The following is a 22,279-nucleotide window of genomic DNA, read 5'->3' on the forward strand; positions in this document are numbered from 1 at the left end:
TCTGTAAACACCAGCCTCTTGGAGACAGGCCCTTTATATCCTATTCAAACAGCACCAAATGTTGTGTAAACACCAGCCTCTTGGAGACAGGATAATGAGTGCATAATGAGACAAGACAGTCCGTCCAGTTCAGTGACGCCTTGAAGGCCAGTGACGTAGGCCTCCGGAGCTGGTGAACGGAATGAACAGCACTACCTGTGACGTGGTCTGTGTGTAGCTGGTGCAGGACAGTAGAGTAAAAAACTTAATTTAATCAATATACAACACAATACTATGAGCCCACAATAACGGACCGTATACAACCAACAATTACTTACAAACAAACATGGGGGAACAGAGGGTTAAATACTTAATAAGTAATTGGGGGATTGAATCCAGGTGTGTAAGACAAAGACAAAACATATGGAAAATGAAAAGTGGATCGGCGATGGCTAGAAGGCCGGTGACGCTGAACGCCGTCCGAACAAAAGTCATGAAGGTCCCCCCCTTGACACATGGCTCCAGCAGCGTGCCGACACTGACCTTGGGGACGACCCGGAGGATGGGGCGCAGGGCGATCCAGATAGATACGGTGGAACTCCCACAGCAGCGAAGGGTCCAAGACGTCCTCCACCGGCAGCCAGCATCTCTCCTTCGGACCGTACCCCTCCCACTCCACGAGGTACTGAAGGCCCTTCGCCCGACGCCTCGAGTCCAGAATGGCTCGAACAGCATATGCCGGGGCCCCCTCGATGTCCAGCACCTTCCGCACCTAAGACTCCTGGAGTGGACCAGCCACCACCGGCCTGAGGAGAGGCACATGGAACGAGAGATTAATACGGTAATCTGGGGGAAGCTGTAACCTGTAGCATACCTCGTTCAGTCTCCTCAGGACTTTGAATGGCCCCACAAACCGCGGACCCAGCTTCCGGCAGGGCAGGCGGAGGGGCAGGTTTCGGGTCAAGAGCCAGACCCGGTCCCCCGGTGCAAACACCGGGGCCTCACTGCGGTGGCGGTCGGCTCTCGACTTCTGGCGCCTCACGGCCCATTGCAGGTGCACATGGGCGGCGTCCCAGGTCTCCTCCAAGCACTTAAACCATTCGTCCATTGGATGAACTTCGATCTGGCTCTGGGGATACGCAGAGCCAGATACCCCAGTACACACCGGAAGGGAGAGAGGTTAGTGGAAGAGTGGCCGAGTGAAGTTTTGGGCCATCTCTGCCCAGGGGATGAACGCCGCCTACTCCCCCGGCCGTTCCTGGCAATATGACCACAGAAACCTACCCACATCCTGGTTTACTCTCTCCACCTGCCCGTTACTCTCGGGGTGAAATCCTGAGGTGAGGCTGACCGTTCCATGAACGCTCTCCAGACCCTGGACGTAAACTGGGGACCCTGATCAGAGACTATGTCCTCAGGCACCACGTAGTGCCGGAAGATGTGAGTTAACAGGGCCTCCGCAGTCTGTAGGGCAGTAGGGAGACCGGGCAAAGGGAGGAGATGGCAGGACTTAGAAAACCGATCCACAATGACCCGGATCATGGTTTTGCCCTGTGAGGGAGGAAGATCCATCAAGAAGTCCACCGACAGGTGCGACCACGGCCATTGTGGAACGGGTAGGGGTTGTAACTTCCCTCTGGGCACGTCCCTGGGAGCCTTGCACTGGGCGCACACCGAGCAGGATGAAACAAACCCTCACGTCCTTAGCCAAGGTGGACCACCAGTACTTCCCACTAAGGCAACGCACCATCCGACCGATGCCAGGATGACAAGAGGAGAGTGATGTGTGGGCCCAACAGATCAAACGGTCGCGGACTGCAGACAGAACGTACAGGCGCCCAGCTGGACACTAGGGGGGAAGTGGGCTCTGTGCATAACGCCCGCTAGATGTCCGCGTCCAGCTTCCACACCACTGGTGCCACAAGGCAAGAGGCCGGAAGTATGGGAGTGTGATCCATGGACCACTCCTCTGTGTCATACATCCGGGATAGTGCGTCTGCCTTAGCGTTCTGGGAACCTGGTCTGTAGGACAGAGTGAAAACAAAACGGGTAAAAAACATGGCCTACATTGCCTGGCGAGGGCTCAGTCTCCTCGCCGCCCGGATGTACCCCAGATAGGCAAGATATTAAATCATTCCGTTTCCCCCTGTCTCCCCTTACTAATAGAGAAGCTATTTACTCAGGCAAGTTATTTAATCAGTGAAGAACTTACAATCTCTTCCTGGCAAGAGAGAATGGAGGGGTGAGACGAGAGAGATAAGGAGGGGTGAAACATGGAATGAAGAGATACTTTTCCATAACAGGGTATAGTGTGGTCACCATGACAATCACAATCAGGTTCAGTTGGTTCAAACTTCACTGTTGACATTTACTGTCTGATAGTTTCATTGATATGTGGTTATCAAACACCCCTGCTACGTACGGTCAAATTCCTGAGAGAAATCTATTCTACCTTTCCATCTCAGAAGGGCTCCAAATAAAGATCTTCATACGTTTTGATTGAAGTGAACGCCCAAGAATTTCTCTAAGTAGATTCTACAGTTAAGAACCTTGAGATTCCACTGTTTCAAACTGTGCTATATAACTAAAATGCATTAGAAGTAGTAGGTGCAGTAATAATCGTAGTAGTAGTAGTAGTATCAGCAGAAGTAGTATCAGCAATAGTAGTAGTAGTAGTAAATTGTTAAATTAAAAGAACAATGAGTTTACCCATATAGGCAACCTTCTTCCAGTCCAGATCCCTGTCGTCCATCATGGCTATGATCTCACCCTGGATGTCCTTGCCCAGCTGCCTGACCTCGCAGCCTGTCCTCTGGGATAGATTGTCAGCCAGGGCCTTGGTCAGGAGGTCCTCACTGGATGAGATCAGGATCACCTGGAGGAGACAGAATAAAACAAATGTTTATGCTCTGTGTTTTGTATGGAAGCTCTGTTTTGTATGGAAGCTTTGTTTGTAGCGTACTGTATTGTTCTGACTGTGTAATGAGGAAATGTCAGTTCATATTCAGTATAGAGTGATTAACACAATGTTTAACATACAGTATTTAGAGTTCTGTAATACAAATCATTCCCAGGTTGATGGTCACTAGACTTGAAATGAATGTTACGGATTATTCTCATATCTGCTGATAGTTTTACAGCACTGTTGGTTAAGGGCGTATAAGTACACATTTCACAGTAAGGTCTACACTTGTTGTATTCGGCGCATGTGGGAAATACAGTTTGATTTGATTTGGCTGCTCCAAAAGGTTTTGGTGATCAAGAAAAATACATGTTTATTTTGCAAGTTCACCAGCAATGGGGAAACAATTACTAGCATAGACCTACTGGTCTTTTAGTATGTAACCTAACAATTGCTTTTAATTGATAATTTACTTAGAAAGCCTGCATTTCTAATTTGTTGTTAAATTGAATTTTTACTGTGGCAAAGATGCACCATTTTTTTGTATCTTGTTGAAATGTTTGCTGATGCTTTCACACGTTCAGATGCATAGGCCCCATGTGGTAAATCTATATTCCATCTAATACTACAACAATTGCTAGCGTTTCATCATTCCAACCCCATTCCGTTTATTGTAACACGTAGACTGTAAACTCTCCTTCCAGACTCACATTAAGCATCTCCAATCCAAAGTTAAATCTAGAATCGGCTTCCTATTTCGCAACAAAGCCTCCTTCACTCATGCTGCCAAACATACCCTCGTAAAACTGACTATCCTACCGATCCTCGACTTCAGCGATGTCATTTACAAAATACCCTCCAACACTCTACTCAGCAAATTGGATGTAGTCTATCACAGTGCCATCTGTTTTGTCACCAAAGCCCCATATACTACCCACCACTGCGACCTGTATGCTCTCGTTGGTTGGTCCTCGCTACATATTCGTCGCCAAACCCACTGGCGTCAGGTCATCTATAAGTCTTTACTAGGTAAAGCTTCGCCTTAACTCAGCTCACTGGTCACCATAGCAACACCCACGCGTAGAATGCGCTCCAACAGGTATATTTCACTGCATCACTTCTTATTTTTAAAAGAAACATTCATCTGTTGAAAATTAAAAATTGTTTGCATAGTCAACTTAAACAGCTCGGACACACACATTTACCCCAACAGACATGCCACCTGGGGTCTTTTCACAGTCCTCAAATCCAGAACAAATTCAAGAAAGCGTACAGTATTATATAGAGCCATTGTCACGTTCTGACCATCGTTCTTGTGTGTTTTCCTTGTTTTGGTGTTGGTCAGGACGTGAGCTGGGTGGGCATTCTATGTTGTGTGTCTGGTTTGTCTATTTCTATGTTTGGCCTGATATGGTTCTCAATCAGAGGCAGGTGTTAGTCATTGTCTCTGATTGGGAACCATATTTAGGTAGCCTGTTTTGTGTTGGGTTTTGTGGGTGGTTGTCTCCTGTGTCAGTGTTTGTACCACACAGGACTGTTTCGGGTTTTCATGTTTCTTGTTTTGTAGTTTATTCATGTATAGTTTCGTTATTAAAGAACCATGAATTATAACCACGCTGCGTTTTGGTCCGCTTCTCTTTCACCAGAAGAAAACCGTTACAGCCATCAAGTCAGTTCCATCTCATATTGCTCAAATGAACAGCAAACCTGGTTTAAAAAAACAGATAAAGCAACATCTCCGTCTCTCCGCTATTTGAACTAGGTAGTCTGTGTGTATGTATTGATATGTAGGCTACGTGTGCCTTTTTTAAAAATGTATGTAGTTCTGTCCTTCACCTGTTCCTGTCTATTACCGTTCTGTATTATGTCATGTTTCATGTTTTGTGTGGACCTCAGGAAGAGAAGTTGTAGCTTTCATAACAGCTAATGGGGATCCTAATAAAATACCAAATAATCGTGATTCCAAAAGTTAGAACTGGTGCTCCCTGTCTGTGAAACCTAAATCTCCAGTATCAGACAGAATTTAGGAACAACAATGTGTGGATACAGTGCTAAACTTGAAGAACTCCTAGTTGTCACTGTAAAGTGAATTTGATACGATGTATCGGTTTACTAGCCAGTGCATTCTGAAGAAGAAACAACAATCATGTACAGTAGATTAACATCATTGCTCACAGACAGCACATTTGAGTTGTTTTTCTACAATAGATAGAATACATTTTTATTCCAGGTTGCACATCAACATATTTAAGGAATGAACTATCTGAAGATCTGCTGTGCCTGTACTGTCATGTGGACCATATGGTCAACGTTCACACAGAGTTCAACCAATACTCACTTCAAGATAGACAGGGTGACTATAAGGTGAACAAAACAATTGTGTCAGACAGTCAGACAATGATTTAGAGGTAACCTCACTAACAACAACTAAATATAGGCTACTCTATGTTTAGAAGCAGAGAGCAACAGTTGAAAAGCACTCAGGCTAAACCAACAACTCATAGGCCAAGTCCCCCTTCAGCCCACTCAGCCTAAACCAACAACTCATAGGCCAAGTTGCCATTGAGAGTCAGACAACACCAAGCAGCTTTTACACCATCTCATAAAGACGGGCACTGATTGGTTGATGGGTAAAGAAGTAGACACTGTATGCTTTATCCAAATGGTCAACTTAATAATCAAGTATGAATAAATGGACTAATCCAATATCATCACAGCTTGTATATTTTATCAATTGTTGGTCCAACAATGAGTCAGATAACAACCATCTGAGGAGAACTATGCTGTACCCTATATGTTTTACCACTTGGCCTTTGACCTTTAGTGACAAATCTCTTTAAAGCTATTTCCCTCACTGTTTGTGTAGACTGCTCTTTGCCTTTGTAGGGCAGTTCAGGTGGCTGCCCTGCCCTTTCCCTTAGACTGCCTCATGTCCCTCATTTCAACGTGGTACACCTTCCTGAAAACAATGGCACTATACTTAGCTTAAAACTGTTCTGCTAGTTCATCTCCTTAAAGATTAGAATGTTCCAATGTGGTTAGCGAAAAATATGAAAGATAGTTCACACATTCATAATTCACGACAGGGTTATCATCCATTAGATATGTCCCATTTCTGGCTCGTCCATAACATGTTTCCTGCTTGTAGCAGGGCGTGTTCACAGGAAACCCTTCTCTAACTATAAGTCACATGATTTAATGAGAAAAGGTTTCTGCATTGAGGGTGTATAATGCAAAGGTGTCAAGGATGCACGCACGCAACAATTTACTCTAGCTGTCACATTAATTTATTGGTTTTAGCTTCCTTATACTCACTGAGGACACATCTCTCAAGTGACATTGTAATTGCAATTTCCAGGTGATTAAAAGGTAGAGCAGTTGTTGGTAAAGTCAATCAAAAATCAATCTGGTTCATTATAAGTTGCAATAGGGAGACACCTCCAGCCCAGAAGCAGAGAAAATGTCTAATTGGCCTCTAGGAGACAGGCCCTTTATATCCTAATCAGACAGCACCAAATGTTCTGTAAACACCAGCCTCTTGGAGACGGGCCCTTTATATCCTAATCAGACAGCACCAAATGTTCTGTAAACACCAGCCTCTAGGAGACAGACCCTTTATATCCTAATCAGACAGCACCAAATGTTCTGTAAACATCAGCCTCTTGGAGACAGGCCCTTTATATCCTAATCAGACAGCACCAAATGTTCTGTAAACATCAGCCTCTTGGAGACAGGCCCTTTATATCCTAATCAGACAACACCAAATGTTCTGTAAACACCAGCCTCTTGGAGACGGGCCCTTTATATCCTAATCAGACAGCACCAAATGTTCTGTAAACACCAGCCTCTTGGAGACAGGCCCTTTATATCCTAATCAGACAGCACCAAATGTTCTGTAAACACCAGCCTCTAGGAGACAGACCCTTTATATCCTAATCAGACAGCACCAAATGTTCCGTAAACACCAGCCTCTTGGAGACAGGCCCTTTATATCCTAATCAGACAGCACCAAATGTTCTGTAAACACCAGCCTCTAGGAGACAGACCCTTTATATCCTAATCAGACAGCACCAAATGTTCCGTAAACACCAGCCTCTTGGAGACAGGCCCTTTATATCCTAATCAGACAGCACCAAATGTTCTGTAAACACCAGCCTCTAGGAGACAGACCCTTTATATCCTAATCAGACAGCACCAAATGTTCTGTAAACACCAGCCTCTTGGAGACAGGTCCTTTATATCCTATTCAAACAGCACCAAATGTTGTGTAAACACCAGCCTCTTGGAGACAGGTCCTTTATATCCTATTCAAACAGCACCAAATGTTGTGTAAACACCAGGCGCAAAAATACTAATTTATTTAAAACATTCTACCCAAAATAGAGTCTCATGAACATGACAGGGACAAAGGCCAAAACAAATATGTATATAGATAACACAGGGCTGTGACCCAAACAAAGAGCGAATTGTAAACCTGTAATAAATACATGGGACGAGACCCGTCATAACAATATACGGGACGAGACCCGTAATAACAAGTGCATACTAACGCGGTAACACACAAGCCGATACAACAAAGCACAGGTACTCACTAGATCAAAGGACATGGAACAATAATCAACAGGGACAATGGGGAAAAGAGGGCACATATATACACATACTAATCAGGGGAAATGGGAACCAGGTGTGCATAATGAGACAAGACAGTCCGTCCAGTTCAGTGACGCCTTGAAGGCCAGTGACGTAGGCCTCCGGAGCTGGTGAACGGAATGAACAGCACTACCTGTGATGTGGTCTGTGTGTAGCTGGTGCAGGACAGTAGAGTAAAAAACTTAATTTAATCAATATACAACACAATACTATGAGCCCACAATAACGGACCGTATACAACCAACAATTACTTACAAACAAACATGGGGGAACAGAGGGTTAAATACTTAATAAGTAATTGGGGGATTGAATCCAGGTGTGTAAGACAAAGACAAAACATATGGAAAATGAAAAGTGGATCGGCGATGGCTAGAAGGCCGGTGACGCTGAACGCCGTCCGAACAAAAGTCATGAAGGTCCCCCCCCCCCTTGACACATGGCTCCAGCAGCGTGCCGACACTGACCTTGGGGACGACCCGGAGGATGGGGCGCAGGGCGATCCAGATAGATACGGTGGAACTCCCACAGCAGCGAAGGGTCCAAGACGTCCTCCACCGGCAGCCAGCATCTCTCCTTCGGACCGTACCCCTCCCACTCCACGAGGTACTGAAGGCCCTTCGCCCGACGCCTCGAGTCCAGAATGGCTCGAACAGCATATGCCGGGGCCCCCTCGATGTCCAGCACCTTCCGCACCTCAGACTCCTGGAGTGGACCAGCCACCACCGGCCTGAGGAGAGGCACATGGAACGAGAGATTAATACGGTAATCTGGGGGAAGCTGTAACCTGTAGCATACCTCGTTCAGTCTCCTCAGGACTTTGAATGGCCCCACAAACCGCGGACCAAGCTTCCGGCAGGGCAGGCGGAGGGGCAGGTTTCGGGTCAAGAGCCAGACCCGGTCCCCCGGTGCAAACACCGGGGCCTCACTGCGGTGGCGGTCGGCTCTCGCCTTCTGCCGCCTCACGGCCCATTGCAGGTGCACATGGGCGGCGTCCCAGGTCTCCTCCAAGCACTTAAACCATTCGTCCATTGGATGAACTTCGATCTGGCTCTGGGGATACGCAGAGCCAGATACCCCAGTACACACCGGAAGGGAGAGAGGTTAGTGGAAGAGTGGCCGAGTGAAGTTTTGGGCCATCTCTGCCCAGGGGATGAACGCCGCCTACTCCCCCGGCCGTTCCTGGCAATATGACCACAGAAACCTACCCACATCCTGGTTTACTCTCTCCACCTGCCCGTTACTCTCGGGGTGAAATCCTGAGGTGAGGCTGACCGTTCCATGAACGCTCTCCAGACCCTGGACGTAAACTGGGGACCCTGATCAGAGACTATGTCCTCAGGCACCCCGTAGTGCCGGAAGATGTGAATTAACAGGGCCTCCGCAGTCTGTAGGGCAGTAGGGAGACCGGGCAAAGGGAGGAGATGGCAGGACTTAGAAAACCGATCCACAATGACCCGGATCATGGTTTTGCCCTGTGAGGGAGGAAGATCCATCAAGAAGTCCACCGACAGGTGCGACCACGGCCATTGTGGAACGGGTAGGGGTTGTAACTTCCCTCTGGGCACGTCCCTGGGAGCCTTGCACTGGGCGCACACCGAGCAGGATGAAACAAACCCTCACGTCCTTAGCCAAGGTGGACCACCAGTACTTCCCACTAAGGCAACGCACCATCCGACCGATGCCAGGATGACAAGAGGAGAGTGATGTGTGGGCCCAACAGATCAAACGGTCGCGGACTGCAGACAGAACGTACAGGCGCCCAGCTGGACACTAGGGGGGAAGTGGGCTCTGTGCATAACGCCCGCTAGATGTCCGCGTCCAGCTTCCACACCACTGGTGCCACAAGGCAAGAGGCCGGAAGTATGGGAGTGTGATCCATGGACCACTCCTCTGTGTCATACATCCGGGATAGTGCGTCTGCCTTAGCGTTCTGGGAACCTGGTCTGTAGGACAGAGTGAAAACAAAACAGGTAAAAAACATGGCCTACATTGCCTGGCGAGGGTTCAGTCTCCTCACCGCCCGGATGTACCCCAGATTGCGGTGGTCAGTCCACGCCTTCAGAGCCTTGACATCAACCAACAGCTCTCGGTCCCCAACATCATAGTTTCGCTCCGCCGGCCTGAGCATCTTCAAAAAGAAAGCACAGGGACAGAGCTTTGGTGGCGTGCCCGAGCGCTAAGAGAGCACGGGTCCTATCCCTGCCTCGGACGCGTCCACCTCCACTATGAACGCCAAAGAGGGATCCGGATGAGCCAGCACGGGAGCCGAGGTAAACCTTCAGCCTTCAGGTGACCAAAAACCCTGTCCGCCTCAGCCGACCACTGCAGTCGCACTGGTCCCCCCTTCAGCAGTGAGGTAATGGGAGCCGCTACCTGACCAAAACCCCAGATAAACCTCCGGTAGTAGTTGGCAAACCCTAGAAACCGCAGCACTTCCTTTACCGAGGTGGGAGTCGGCCAATTACGCATGGCTGGAATGCAGTCACTCTCCATCTCCACCCCCGAAGTGGAAATTTGGTACCCTAGGAAGGAGATGGACTGTTGGAAGTACAGACATTTCTCAGCCTCGACGTACAGGTCATGGTCGACTATCTAGGGAATGCACAGGGAAGGGCATATCCACAGGTACAAGGGGGATCCCTAAACTATGGGCAAATGAATGGTCAATAAAATTCACAGCTGCGCCTGAATCTACAAGCGCCTTACGCTGGGAATGCAGGGAAAACTCAGGAAATTTAATAAACACATACATGTGCGCAACAGGGGGCTCTGGGTGAGCCTGGTGCCGACTCACCTGGAGTGACATGATAGTGCCCTGCCTGCTGCCTCGACTCCCTGAGGAACCCCCCGGCACCGACCAGCAGTGTGCCCTCTGCGGCCACAGATGGTGCAGGGAATGGCCACTCTTGCGGTCGCCCTAAGTGCAGCACCTCCCAGCTCCATGGGCGTCAGAGCGGAGGTGCTGGGGGATGGAACTGACAGACCCCGATCTGGACATCAGCGGGTAGCCAGCAGGTTGTCCAGCCGGATGGACAGGTCCACCAGCTGGTCCAACGTGAGGGTGGTGTCTCAGCAGGCCAACTCCCGACAGACATCCTCGTGCAGACTGCACCGGTAGTGATCAATCAGGGCCCTGTCGTTCCATCCCATGCTGGCAGACAGGGTCCGGAAGTCCAAGGCGAAATCCTGCGCGCTCCTCGTCCCATGTCTCAGGTGGAACAGACGTTCACCCGCCACTCGACCCTCAGGCTGGTGGTCGAACACTGCCTGAAATTGTCGGGTGAACTCTGTGTAATGGTCCAAGGCTTTGCCTGAGAGGCTAGAGACCAGGGCGGACAAGCTCTCATGTCCTGAAGGAGCCGGGTGGACGGTCTCCAGCTGGAGTAGGAACCCCTGGCATCCGGCAGTCGTCCCATCATACTCCCTCGGGAGCGCGAGCCGAATCCCGCTGGGACCGGGTGACGAAGGGTTGGACAGTGGGGCCTGCTGTAGTGGGGCTGGTGGAGGCGCTGGACAACCTCCTCCTCTCTCCCACCGATCCATCGTCTGCCTCACGCGATCCATGGTGGTGCCCAGATGTTGCAACATGGTCGTGTGCTGCTGGACGCGCTCCTCTATCGCCACAGGGAGGGCGTCTGCTCCTGCTGACTCCATTCGCAGGTGAGTAATTCTGTAACGTGGTCTGTGTGTAGCTGGTGTTGAGGAGTCAGGCGCAGGACAGCAGATATGAGTCAAAAATGTAATTTACTCAAAATAATATACAATATACAACACAATACTATGAGCTCACAATAACGGACCGTATACAACCAGCAATTACTCACAAACAAACATGGGGGAACAGAGGGTTAAATAAGTAACTGCGGGATTGAAACCAGGTGTGTAAGACAAAGACAAAACAAATGGAAAATGAAAAGTGGATCGGCGATGGCTAGAAGGCCGCCCTAACAAGGAGAGGGACCAATTTCGGCGGAAGTCGTGACAGTACTGGGGGAATCCGTGACATAATCAGTCAGTTTCCACCTGTCTCCTCATACTAATAGGCAAGATATTAAATCATTCCGTTTCCCACTGTCTCCCCTTACTAATAGTGAAGCTATTTACTCAGGCAAGTTATTTAATCAGTGAAGAACTTACAATCTCTTCCTGGCAAGAGAGAATAGAGGGGTGAGACGAGAGAGATAAGGAGGGGTGAAACATGGAATGAAGAGATACTTTTCCATAACAGGGTATAGTGTGGTCACCATGACAATCACAATCAGGTTCAGTTGGTTCAAACTTCACTGTTGACATTTACTGTCTGATAGATTCATTGATATGTGGTTATCAAACACCCCTGCTACGTAAGGTCAAATTCCTGAGAGAAATCTATTCTACCTTTCCATCTCAGAAGGGCTCCAAATAAAGATCTTCATACGTTTTGATTGAAGTGAACGCCCAAGAATTTCTCTAAGTAGATTCTACAGTTAAGAACCTTGAGATTCCACTATGTTTCAAACTGTGCTATATAACTAAAATGCATTAGAAGTAGTAGGTGCAGTAATAATCGTAGTAGTAGTAGTAGTATCAGCAGAAGTAGTATCAGCAATAGTAGTAGTAGTAGTAAATTGTTAAATTAAAAGAACAATGAGTTTACCCATATAGGCAACCTTCTTCCAGTCCAGATCCCTGTCGTCCATCATGGCTATGATCTCACCCTGGATGTCCTTGCCCAGCTGCCTGACCTCGCAGCCTGTCCTCTGGGATAGATTGTCAGCCAGGGCCTTGGTCAGGAGGTCCTCACTGGATGAGATCAGGATCACCTGGAGGAGACAGAATAAAACAAATGTTTATGCTCTGTGTTTTGTATGGAAGCTCTGTTTTGTATGGAAGCTTTGTTTGTAGCGTACTGTATTGTTCTGACTGTGTAATGAGGAAATGTCAGTTCATATTCAGTATAGAGTGATTAACACAATGTTTAACATACAGTATTTAGAGTTCTGTAATACAAATCATTCCCAGGTTGATGGTCACTAGACTTGAAATGAATGTTACGGATTATTCTCATATCTGCTGATAGTTTTACAGCACTGTTGGTTAAGGGCGTATAAGTACGCATTTCACAGTAAGGTCTACACTTGTTGTATTCGGCGCATGTGGGAAATACAGTTTGATTTGATTTGGCTGCTCCAAAAGGTTTTTGTGATCAAGAAAAATACATATTTATTTTGCAAGTTCACCAGCAATGGGGAAACAATTACTAGCATAGACCTACTGGTCTTTTAGTATGTAACCTAACAATTGCTTTTAATTGATAATTTACTTAGAAAGCCTGCATTTCTAATTTGTTGTTAAATTGAATTTTTACTGTGGCAAAGATGCACAATTTTTTTGTATCTTGTTGAAATGTTTGCTGATGCTTTCACACGTTCAGATACATAGGCCCCATGTGGTAAATCTATATTCCATCTAATACTACAACAATTGCTAGCGTTTCATCATTCCAACCCCATTCCGTTTATTGTAACACGTAGACTGTAAACTCTCCTTCCAGACTCACATTAAGCATCTCCAATCCAAAGTTAAATCTAGAATCGGCTTCCTATTTCGCAACAAAGCCTCCTTCACTCATGCTGCCAAACATACCCTCGTAAAACTGACTATCCTACCGATCCTCGACTTCAGCTATGTCATTTACAAAATACCCTCCAACACTCTACTCAGCAAATTGGATGTAGTCTATCACAGTGCCATCTGTTTTGTCACCAAAGCCCCATATACTACCCACCACTGCGACCTGTATGCTCTCGTTGGCTGGTCATCGCTACATATTCGTCGCCAAACCCACTGGCGTCAGGTCATCTATAAGTCTTTACTAGGTAAAGCTTCGCCTTAACTCAGCTCACTGGTCACCATAGCAACACCCACGCGTAGAATGCGCTCCAACAGGTATATTTCACTGTATCACTTCTTATTTTTAAAAGAAACATTCATCTGTTGAAAATTTAAAAAATTTGCATAGTCAACTTAAACAGCTCGGACACACACATTTACCCCAACAGACATGCCACCTGGGGTCTTTTCACAGTCCTCAAATCCAGAACAAATTCAAGAAAGCGTACAGTATTATATAGAGCCATTGTCACGTTCTGACCATCGTTCTTGTGTGTTTTCCTTGTTTTGGTGTTGGTCAGGACGTGAGCTGGGTGGGCATTCTATGTTGTGTGTCTGGTTTGTCTATTTCTATGTTTGGCCTGATATGGTTCTCAATCAGAGGCAGGTGTTAGTCATTGTCTCTGATTGGGAACCATATTTAGGTAGCCTGTTTTGTGTTGGGTTTTGTGGGTGGTTGTCTCCTGTGTCAGTGTTTGTACCACACAGGACTGTTTCGGGTTTTCATGTTTCTTGTTTTGTAGTTTATTCATGTATAGTTTCGTTATTAAAGAACCATGAATTATAACCACGCTGCGTTTTGGTCCGCTTCTCTTTCACCAGAAGAAAACCGTTACAGCCATCAAGTCAGTTCCATCTCATATTGCTCAAATGAACAGCAAACCTGGTTTAAAAAAACAGATAAAGCAACATCTCCGTCTCTCCGCTATTTGAACTAGGTAGTTTGTGTGTATGTATTGATATCTAGGCTACGTGTGCCTTTTTAAAAATGTATGTAGTTCTGTCCTTCACCTGTTCCTGTCTATTACTGTTCTGTATTATGTCATGTTTCATGTTTTGTGTGGACCTCAGGAAGAGAAGTTGTAGCTTTCATAACAGCTAATGGGGATCCTAATAAAATACCAAATAATTGTGATTCCAAAAGTTAGAACTGGTGCTCCCTGTCTGTGAAACCTAAATCTCCAGTATCAGACAGAATTTAGGAACAACAATGTGTGGATACAGTGCTAAACTTGAAGAACTCCTAGTTGTCACTGTAAAGTGAATTTGATACGATGTATCGGTTTACTAGCCAGTGCATTCTGAAGAAGAAACAACAATCATGTACAGTAGATTAACATCATTGCTCACAGACAGCACATTTGAGTTGTTTTTCTACAATAGATAGAATACATTTTTATTCCAGGTTGCACATCAACATATTTAAGGAATGAACTATCTGAAGATCTGCTGTGCCTGTACTGTCATGTGGACCATATGGTCAACGTTCACACAGAGTTCAACCAATACTCACTTCAAGATAGACAGGGGGACTATAAGGTGAACAAAACAATTGTGTCAGACAGTCAGACAATGATTTAGAGGTCACCTCACTAACAACAACTAAGTCTAGGCTATTCTGTTTAGCAGAGAGCTACAGTAGAAAAGCACTCAGGTTAAACCAACAACTCATAGGCCAAGTCGCCATTGAGACTCAGACAAAACCAAGCAGCATTTACAACATCTCATGAAGAAGGGCACTAATTGGTTGGTGGGTAAATAAGTAGACACTGAATGCTATATCCAGATGGTCAAGTTAATAATAAAGCATGACTAAATGGACTGATCCAACATCGTCACAGCTTGTATATTTTATCAATTGTTGGCCCAACAATGAGTCAGATAACAACCATCTGAGGAGAACTATGCTGTAGCCTATATGTTTTACCACTTGGCCTTTGACCTTTAGTGACAAATCTCTTTAAAGCCATTTTATTCTCAGATTCTCTGAGACTGCTCTTTGCATTTGTAGGGCAGTTCATGTGGCTGCCCTGTTCTTTCCCTTAGACTGCCTCCTGTCTCTCATATGAACATGGGTACCCCTTCCTGAGAACAACAGCACCATATTTTGCTTCAACCTGTTCTGCCAGTTCATCTCCTTAAAGATTAGAGTGTTCCAATGTGGTTAGCCAACAAATATGACAAGATAGTTCAAACATTCATCATTCAGAACAGGGTTACCATCAAACAGATTTGTCACATTTCTGGTTCGTCAATAACATGTTTCCTGCTTGTAGCAGGGCACGTTTAAAGGAATCCTTTTCTCTAACTATAAGTCACATGATTTCATGAGAAAATGTTTCTGCACTGAGGGTGTGTAATGCAAAGGTGTCAAGGATGCACGCACTCAACTATTTACTCTAGCTGTCATATGAATTTATTAGTTTGAGCTTCCGTATACTCTCTGAGGACACATCTCTCAAGTGACATTGTAATGGGAATTTACAGGTGATTAAAAGGTATAGCAGTCGTTGGTAAAGTCAATCCAAAATCAATCTGGTTCATTATAAGTTGCAACAGGGAGACAACTCCAGGCTAGAAGCAGAGAAAATGTCTAATTGGCCTCTTGGAGACGGGCCCTTTATATCCTAATCAGACAGCACCAAATGTTCTGTAAACACCAGCCTCTTGGAGACAGACCCTTTATATCCTAATCAGACAGCACCAGATAAACACCAGCCTCTAGGAGACAGGCCCTTTATATCCTAATCAGACAGCACCAAATGTTCTGTAAACACCAGCCTCTTGGAGACAGACCCTTTATATCCTAATCAGACAGCACCAAATGTTCTGTAAACACCAGCCTCTTGGAGACAGGCCCTTTATATCCTAATCAGACAGCACCAAATGTTCTGTAAACACCAGCCTCTAGGAGACAGATCCTTTATATCCTAATCAGACAGCACCAAATGTTCTATAAACACCAGCCTCTTGGAGACAGACCCTTTATATCCTAATCAGACAGCACCAAATGTTCTGTAAACACCAGGGCAGGAACACGAATTTGTATTTATTTATTTCTCTACCCAAAATAGTGTACGTCATGAACATGACGGGGACGAAAACCAAAACCAACACGTATATAGATAACACAAGGCTGTAACCCAAACAAAGAGCGAGGTGTAAACCTCTAATAAATACATGGGATGAGACCCTTAATAACAATACATGGGACGAGATCTGTAATAGGTGCACGCTAACACGGTAACACGCATGCTGATACAACAAAGCACAGGTACTCACAAGACCAGCTGACATGGAACAATAATCAACAGGGATAATGGGGAACAGAGGGCACATATATACACATACTAATCAGGGGAAATGGGAACCAGGTGTGTGTAATGAGACAAGACAATCCGGGGTTTGTGGTAATGATCCAGTTCAGTGACGCCAAGAAGGCCAGTGACGTTGACGTCCGGAGCTGGTGAACAGAATTAACATCATTCCCGGGAATCCAAATCAAATCAAATGTTATTGGTCACATACACATAGTTAGCAGATGTTAATGCGAGTGTAGCGAAATGCTTGTGCTTCTAGTTCTGACAATGCAGTAATATCTAACAAGTAATCTAACAATTTCACAACAACTACCTTATACACACAAGTGTAAAGGGATGAATAAGAATACATACATATAAATATATGGATGAGCGATGGCAGTGCGGCATAGGCAAGATGCAGTAGATGGTATAGAGTACAGTATATACATATGAGATGAGTAATGTAGGGTATGTAAATATTATATAAAGTGGCATTGTTTAATGTGACTAGTTATACATTTATTACATCCCATCTGTACCTCCTCCCGCAGTCCACTGCGGAAAACAGTGACCAAGGCCGACTCGTTCCATCCAGTGGGACTCGACCTTGGGTCTGCCTGTTTCCCAGACCGTGGCACCCCAATCCAGGGTCCGTCCGGTCAGAGCCGAGATGACGGTGGCAACCCTGTCTCTCCCGGAGACAGCCTAGCGTGCGAGGTACAGGTTGCATTGTTGAAGGAATCCCTTGCATCTTGCTGGCGCACCGTCAAAGCGCTCCGGGATGGACAGGGGTATTCCGTGAACTGACTCAGGTGGGACGAAGGCAGGTAGTGGTGGTGTGGGAGTTGGTGCCAGAACCGGTGTTGGAGAATGGAAGGACTGCACATTTCCCTCCAAATGCACAATGGTTGCCAGTACTCTGTCCATGGCGCCGCCAAGTCTGAGAGAAAGTCCTCACCATTTAATCAGGCAAGTTATTTAATCAGTGAATAACTTACAATCACTTCCTGGCAAGAAAGAATGGAGGGATGAGAGGTGAGAGATAAGGAGGGATGAAACGGAATGAGGAAATACTGTTCCATAACAGGGTGTAGTGTGGCCACCATGCCGATCGCAATCAGGTTCAACCTGCAGTTTCAACTGGTTCAAACTTCACAGTTGATATTTACTGTCTGATACGTGGTTATCAAACACCCCTGCTACGGTCACATTCCTGAGAGAAATCTATTCTACCTTTCCATCTCAGAAGGGCTCCAAATAAAGATCTTCATACTGTAGTGTCTTTGCTATGCCGGATTAAGTGATATGACATGCTATTCTATAAAATAATTTCTCTGTAATTAATATTACCTGACTAAACTAATAATGTAAATGTAATTAACTAGAAAGTTGGGGCACCACAAAACAATGTTTATAGAGCTGTTATCTTCAGAATAAACTACTAAAGACCTGGTAATCTTTTACATCAATAGCAGTCAATTATCAATCGTCACCTTATTCAGTCTCACCTGAACGTCGTTGGAATTTTTGGTTATCTTCACGAACCCTGGCTAACAAGTTGAATCAGCAATACAAAATTAGGTTTAATTATTTGTTCACTAAATACCTAAATAATCACACAGAATTCAATACACAGGATGGATCATACATTGATTACTAATTATGTCATAAAAGAAACGTCCCTGGTGGACGGAACCGATATGACGGCTGGATACACAAAGAAAGGGGGTTGGGTTTGAATGAAAGCGCAGGAAGACTGAGGAACAGAAATTTTGGGTCTCTGTCGGACCCAATGCAGCTATGCTATCGTAAATACAGAATCGTATGCATTCTAAATAACCACCCATTTGGAAAAGGAAAATGCAATAAATATTTACTCTGAGCTGCGCTTCAGTAGGTTGATGGTAGATGGAAGGCCGTTTTGCCAAACCAAGTCCTTTGTCCTTTGAAGAATGTCTCTGGTGGTCAATTGGATACATTGTGGTAACGTTGTTGTGTGGTAGACGGGATACTCTGTCTGTTCCTTCCTAACCTGCGTTTGCAGCTGCGGTTGCTAACTCAATGGCTAGGAGGTATCAATTCTGTAGTGAATAAGTGTTCAAAGTTCATAACATTCTCAACCAAAGCTCATGCTGATGTTGGCTTCGTTCTGTAGTTATTATCTGAACCATTCTGACATAGGACTGTCGTCCTTATATCCTCGGAACAGGAAGTTATATTGTCGTCAAGGTTTTATATAGGAAGGGAGAAAAGGGGTGTGTTTCATAATTTACAACCTCTGCCTCTTCACATTGTCGGGCCACTGAGTGAGCAGCAATATCTTATGAAAACCCACGAAAATCTTACATTTTAGAAACTAAAACCACATTTCATCCAATCACAAATAATTTCATATTCAAACATTTAAATTGAACAACAATTCCATGTGAATCCGATAACTCTGATGTGTAGACTTTCCACTGTAGAGTTTATGTCATCTTATCATTGATGAGAATGTCTCAGATGACAACCGAACTGACATCATATTCATTAAGTACCACCGCATATGTTCAATTGTTCGGATTACCAGAATATAGTTCATTTCCTCCCACCTACTGGTGTTCCCAGAATCTCTATGTTAACCAAGGGTTTTGCAAATGTAATCTCAGTAGGGTAGAGAGAGGAAAAAAAGGGGGAAGAGGTATTTATGACTGTCATAAACCTACCCTCCAGGCCAACATCATGAAACTGTAGTAGTAGTTAGTAGCAGTAGTAGTAGTAGCAGTAGTACTGTAGCAGTAGTAGTAAATCAAATCAAATCAAATTTTATTTGTCACATACACATGGTTAGCAGATGTTAATGCGAGTGTAGCGAAATGCTTGTGCTTCTAGTTCCGACAATGCAGTAATAACCAACAAGTAATCTAACTAACAATTCCAAAACTACTGTCTTATACACAGTGTAAGGGGATAAAGAATATGTACATAAGGATATATGAATGAGTGATGGTACAGAGCAGCATAGGCAAGATACAGTAGATGGTATCGAGTACAGTATATACATATGAGATGAGTATGTAAACAAAGTGGCATAGTTAAAGTGGCTAGTGATACATGTATTACATAAGGATGCAGTCGATGATATAGAGTACAGTATATACGTATGCATATGAGATGAATAATGTAGGGTAAGTAACATTATATAAGGTAGCATTGTTTAAAGTGGCTAGTGATATATTTACATTTCCCATCAATTCCCATTATTAAAGTGGCTGGAGTTGAGTCAGTGTCAGTGTGTTGGCAGCAGCCACTCAATGTTAGTGGTGGCTGTTTAACAGTCTGATGGCCTTGAGATAGAAGCTGTTTTTCAGTCTCTCGGTCCCAGCTTTGATGCACCTGTACTGACCTCGCCTTCTGGATGATAGCGGGGTGAACAGGCAGTGGCTCGGGTGGTTGATGTCCTTGATGATCTTTATGGCCTTCCTGTAGCATCGGGTGGTGTAGGTGTCCTGGAGGGCAGGTAGTTTGCCCCCGGTGATGCGTTGTGCAGACCTCACTGCCCTCTGGAGAGCCTTACGGTTGTGGGCGGAGCAGTTGCCGTACCAGGCGGTGATACAGCCCGCCAGGATGCTCTCGATTGTGCATCTGTAGAAGTTTGTGAGTGCTTTTGGTGACAAAATGGGAATCAATGGGAATTGATGTAAAATATATCACTAGCCACTTTAGACAATGCTACTTAATATAATGTTTACATACCCTACATTACTCATCTCATATGTATATACTGTACTCGATACCATCTACTGCATCTTGCCTATGCCGTTCTGTACCATCACTCATTCATATATTTTTATGTACATATTCTTTATCTCTTTACACTTGTGTGTATAAGGTAGTAGTTTTGGAATTGTTAGGTTAGATTATTCGTTGGTTATTAGTGCATTGTCGGAGCTAGATGCACAAGCATTTCGCTACACTCGCATTAACATCTGCTAACCATGTGTATGTGACAAATACATTTGATTTGATTTGATACTAAAGGCTGTAATCGCTGCCAAAGGTGTTTCAACAAAGTACTGAGTAAAGGGTCTTAATACTTATGTAATACATTTTTTTAAACTAGCAACAATGTAAACATGTTTTTGCTTTGTCATTATGCGCACTAGCAAAGCATTTTGCGTGATCAGGATGGGGAGTGCCCAGCCTGGTTCCTCCTGAAGTCCACAATCAGCTCCTTTTTTCCCCCTGACGATAAGGGAGAAGTTGTTTACCTGGCACCATGTCTTCAGAGTGCCTAACTACCTCCCTGTTGGCCGTCCCGTCGTTGTTGGTATCTGGCCTACTACTGTCGCATCATCTGCAAACCTTCGAGGAGGAAGTGTTGCCTACCTTTGATGTGCTTAGAGGGCACTATGGTATTGAAGGCCGAGCTGTAGTCGATGAACAGCATCCTCACATATGCATTCCTTTTGTCCAGGTGGGTGAGGGCAGTGTGCAGAGCAATGGTGATTGCGGTGTCCCATGTTTCCTCTGGAGCTCAATCTCTCTGTCAAATCAAATCAAATCAAATCAAATCAAATCAAATTTATTTATATAGCCCTTCGTATATCAGCTGATATCTCAAAGTGCTGTACAGAAACCCAGCCTAAAACCCCAAACAGCAAGCAATGCAGGTGTAGAAGCACGGTGGCTAGAAAAACTCCCTAGAAAGGCCAAAACCTAGGAAGAAACCTAGAGAGGAACCAGGCTATGTGGGGTGGCCAGTCCTCTTCTGGCTGTGCCGGGTGGAGATTATAACAGAACATGGCCAAGATGTTCAAATGTTCATAAATGACCAGCATGGTCGAATAATAATAAGGCAGAACAGTTGAACTGGAGCAGCAGCACAGTCAGGTGGAAGTTGAAACTGGAGCAGCAGCATGGCCAGGTGGACTGGGGACAGCAAGGAGTCATCATGTCAGGTAGTCCTGGGGCATGGTCCTAGGGCTCAGGTCAGTTGAAACTGGAACAGCAGCATGGCCAGGTGGACTGGGGACAGCAAGGAGTCATCATGTCAGGTAGTCCTGGAGCTCAGGTCCTAGGGCTCAGGTCCTCCGAGAGAGAGAAAGAAAGAGAGAAGGAGAGAATTAGAGAACGCACACTTAGATTCACACAGGACACCGAATAGGACAGGAGAAGTACTCCAGATATAACAAACTGACCCCAGCCCCCGACACATAAACTACTGCAGCATAAATACTGGAGGCTGAGACAGGAGGGGTCAGGAGACACTGTGGCCCCATCCGAGGTCACCCCGGACAGGGCCTAACAGGAAGGATATAACCCCACCCACTTTGCCAAAGCACAGCCCCCACACCACTAGAGGGATATCTTCAACCACCAACTTACCATCCTGAGACAAGGCTGAGTATAGCCCACAAAGATCTCCGCCACGGCACAACCCAAGGGGGGCGCCAACCCAGACAGGATGACCACAACAGTGAATCAACCCACTCAGGTGACGCACCCCCTCCAGGGACGGCATGAGAGAGCCCCAGCAAGCCAGTGACCCAGCCCCTGTAATAGGGTTAGAGGCAGAGAATCCCAGTGGAAAGAGGGGAACCGGCCAGGCAGAGACAGCAAGGGCGGTTCGTTGCTCCAGAGCCTTTCCGTTCACCTTCCCACTCCTGGGCCAGACTACACTCAATCATATGACCCACTGAAGAGATGAGTCTTCAGTAAAGACTTAAAGGTTGAGACCGAGTTTGCGTCTCTGACATGGGTAGGCAGACCGTTCCATAAAAATGGAGCTCTATAGGAGAAAGCCCTGCCTCCA

At 45.6% G+C, this 22,279-nt stretch overlaps 1 protein-coding gene across 1 annotated transcript; it reads right to left on the minus strand.

Annotated features, from left to right (window-relative positions):
• Positions 1 to 465: 465 nt before the first annotated feature.
• Positions 466 to 12,656, minus strand: LOC121843609 (the record flags this gene model as incomplete). The annotated part of the gene is made up of 4 exons (XM_042313339.1): positions 12,168 to 12,656; positions 7,996 to 8,258; positions 2,689 to 2,854; positions 466 to 785 (listed from the first exon to the last, which is right to left on the minus strand). Coding segments are annotated over exons 1-4 (795 nt in total), but the record flags the coding sequence as incomplete, so codon positions are not given.
• Positions 12,657 to 22,279: the final 9,623 nt, after the last annotated feature.

The sequence above is a fragment of the Oncorhynchus tshawytscha genome, unplaced genomic scaffold (assembly GCF_018296145.1).
Source record: "Oncorhynchus tshawytscha isolate Ot180627B unplaced genomic scaffold, Otsh_v2.0 Un_contig_8023_pilon_pilon, whole genome shotgun sequence".
Classification (NCBI taxonomy): Eukaryota; Metazoa; Chordata; class Actinopteri; order Salmoniformes; family Salmonidae; genus Oncorhynchus; species Oncorhynchus tshawytscha.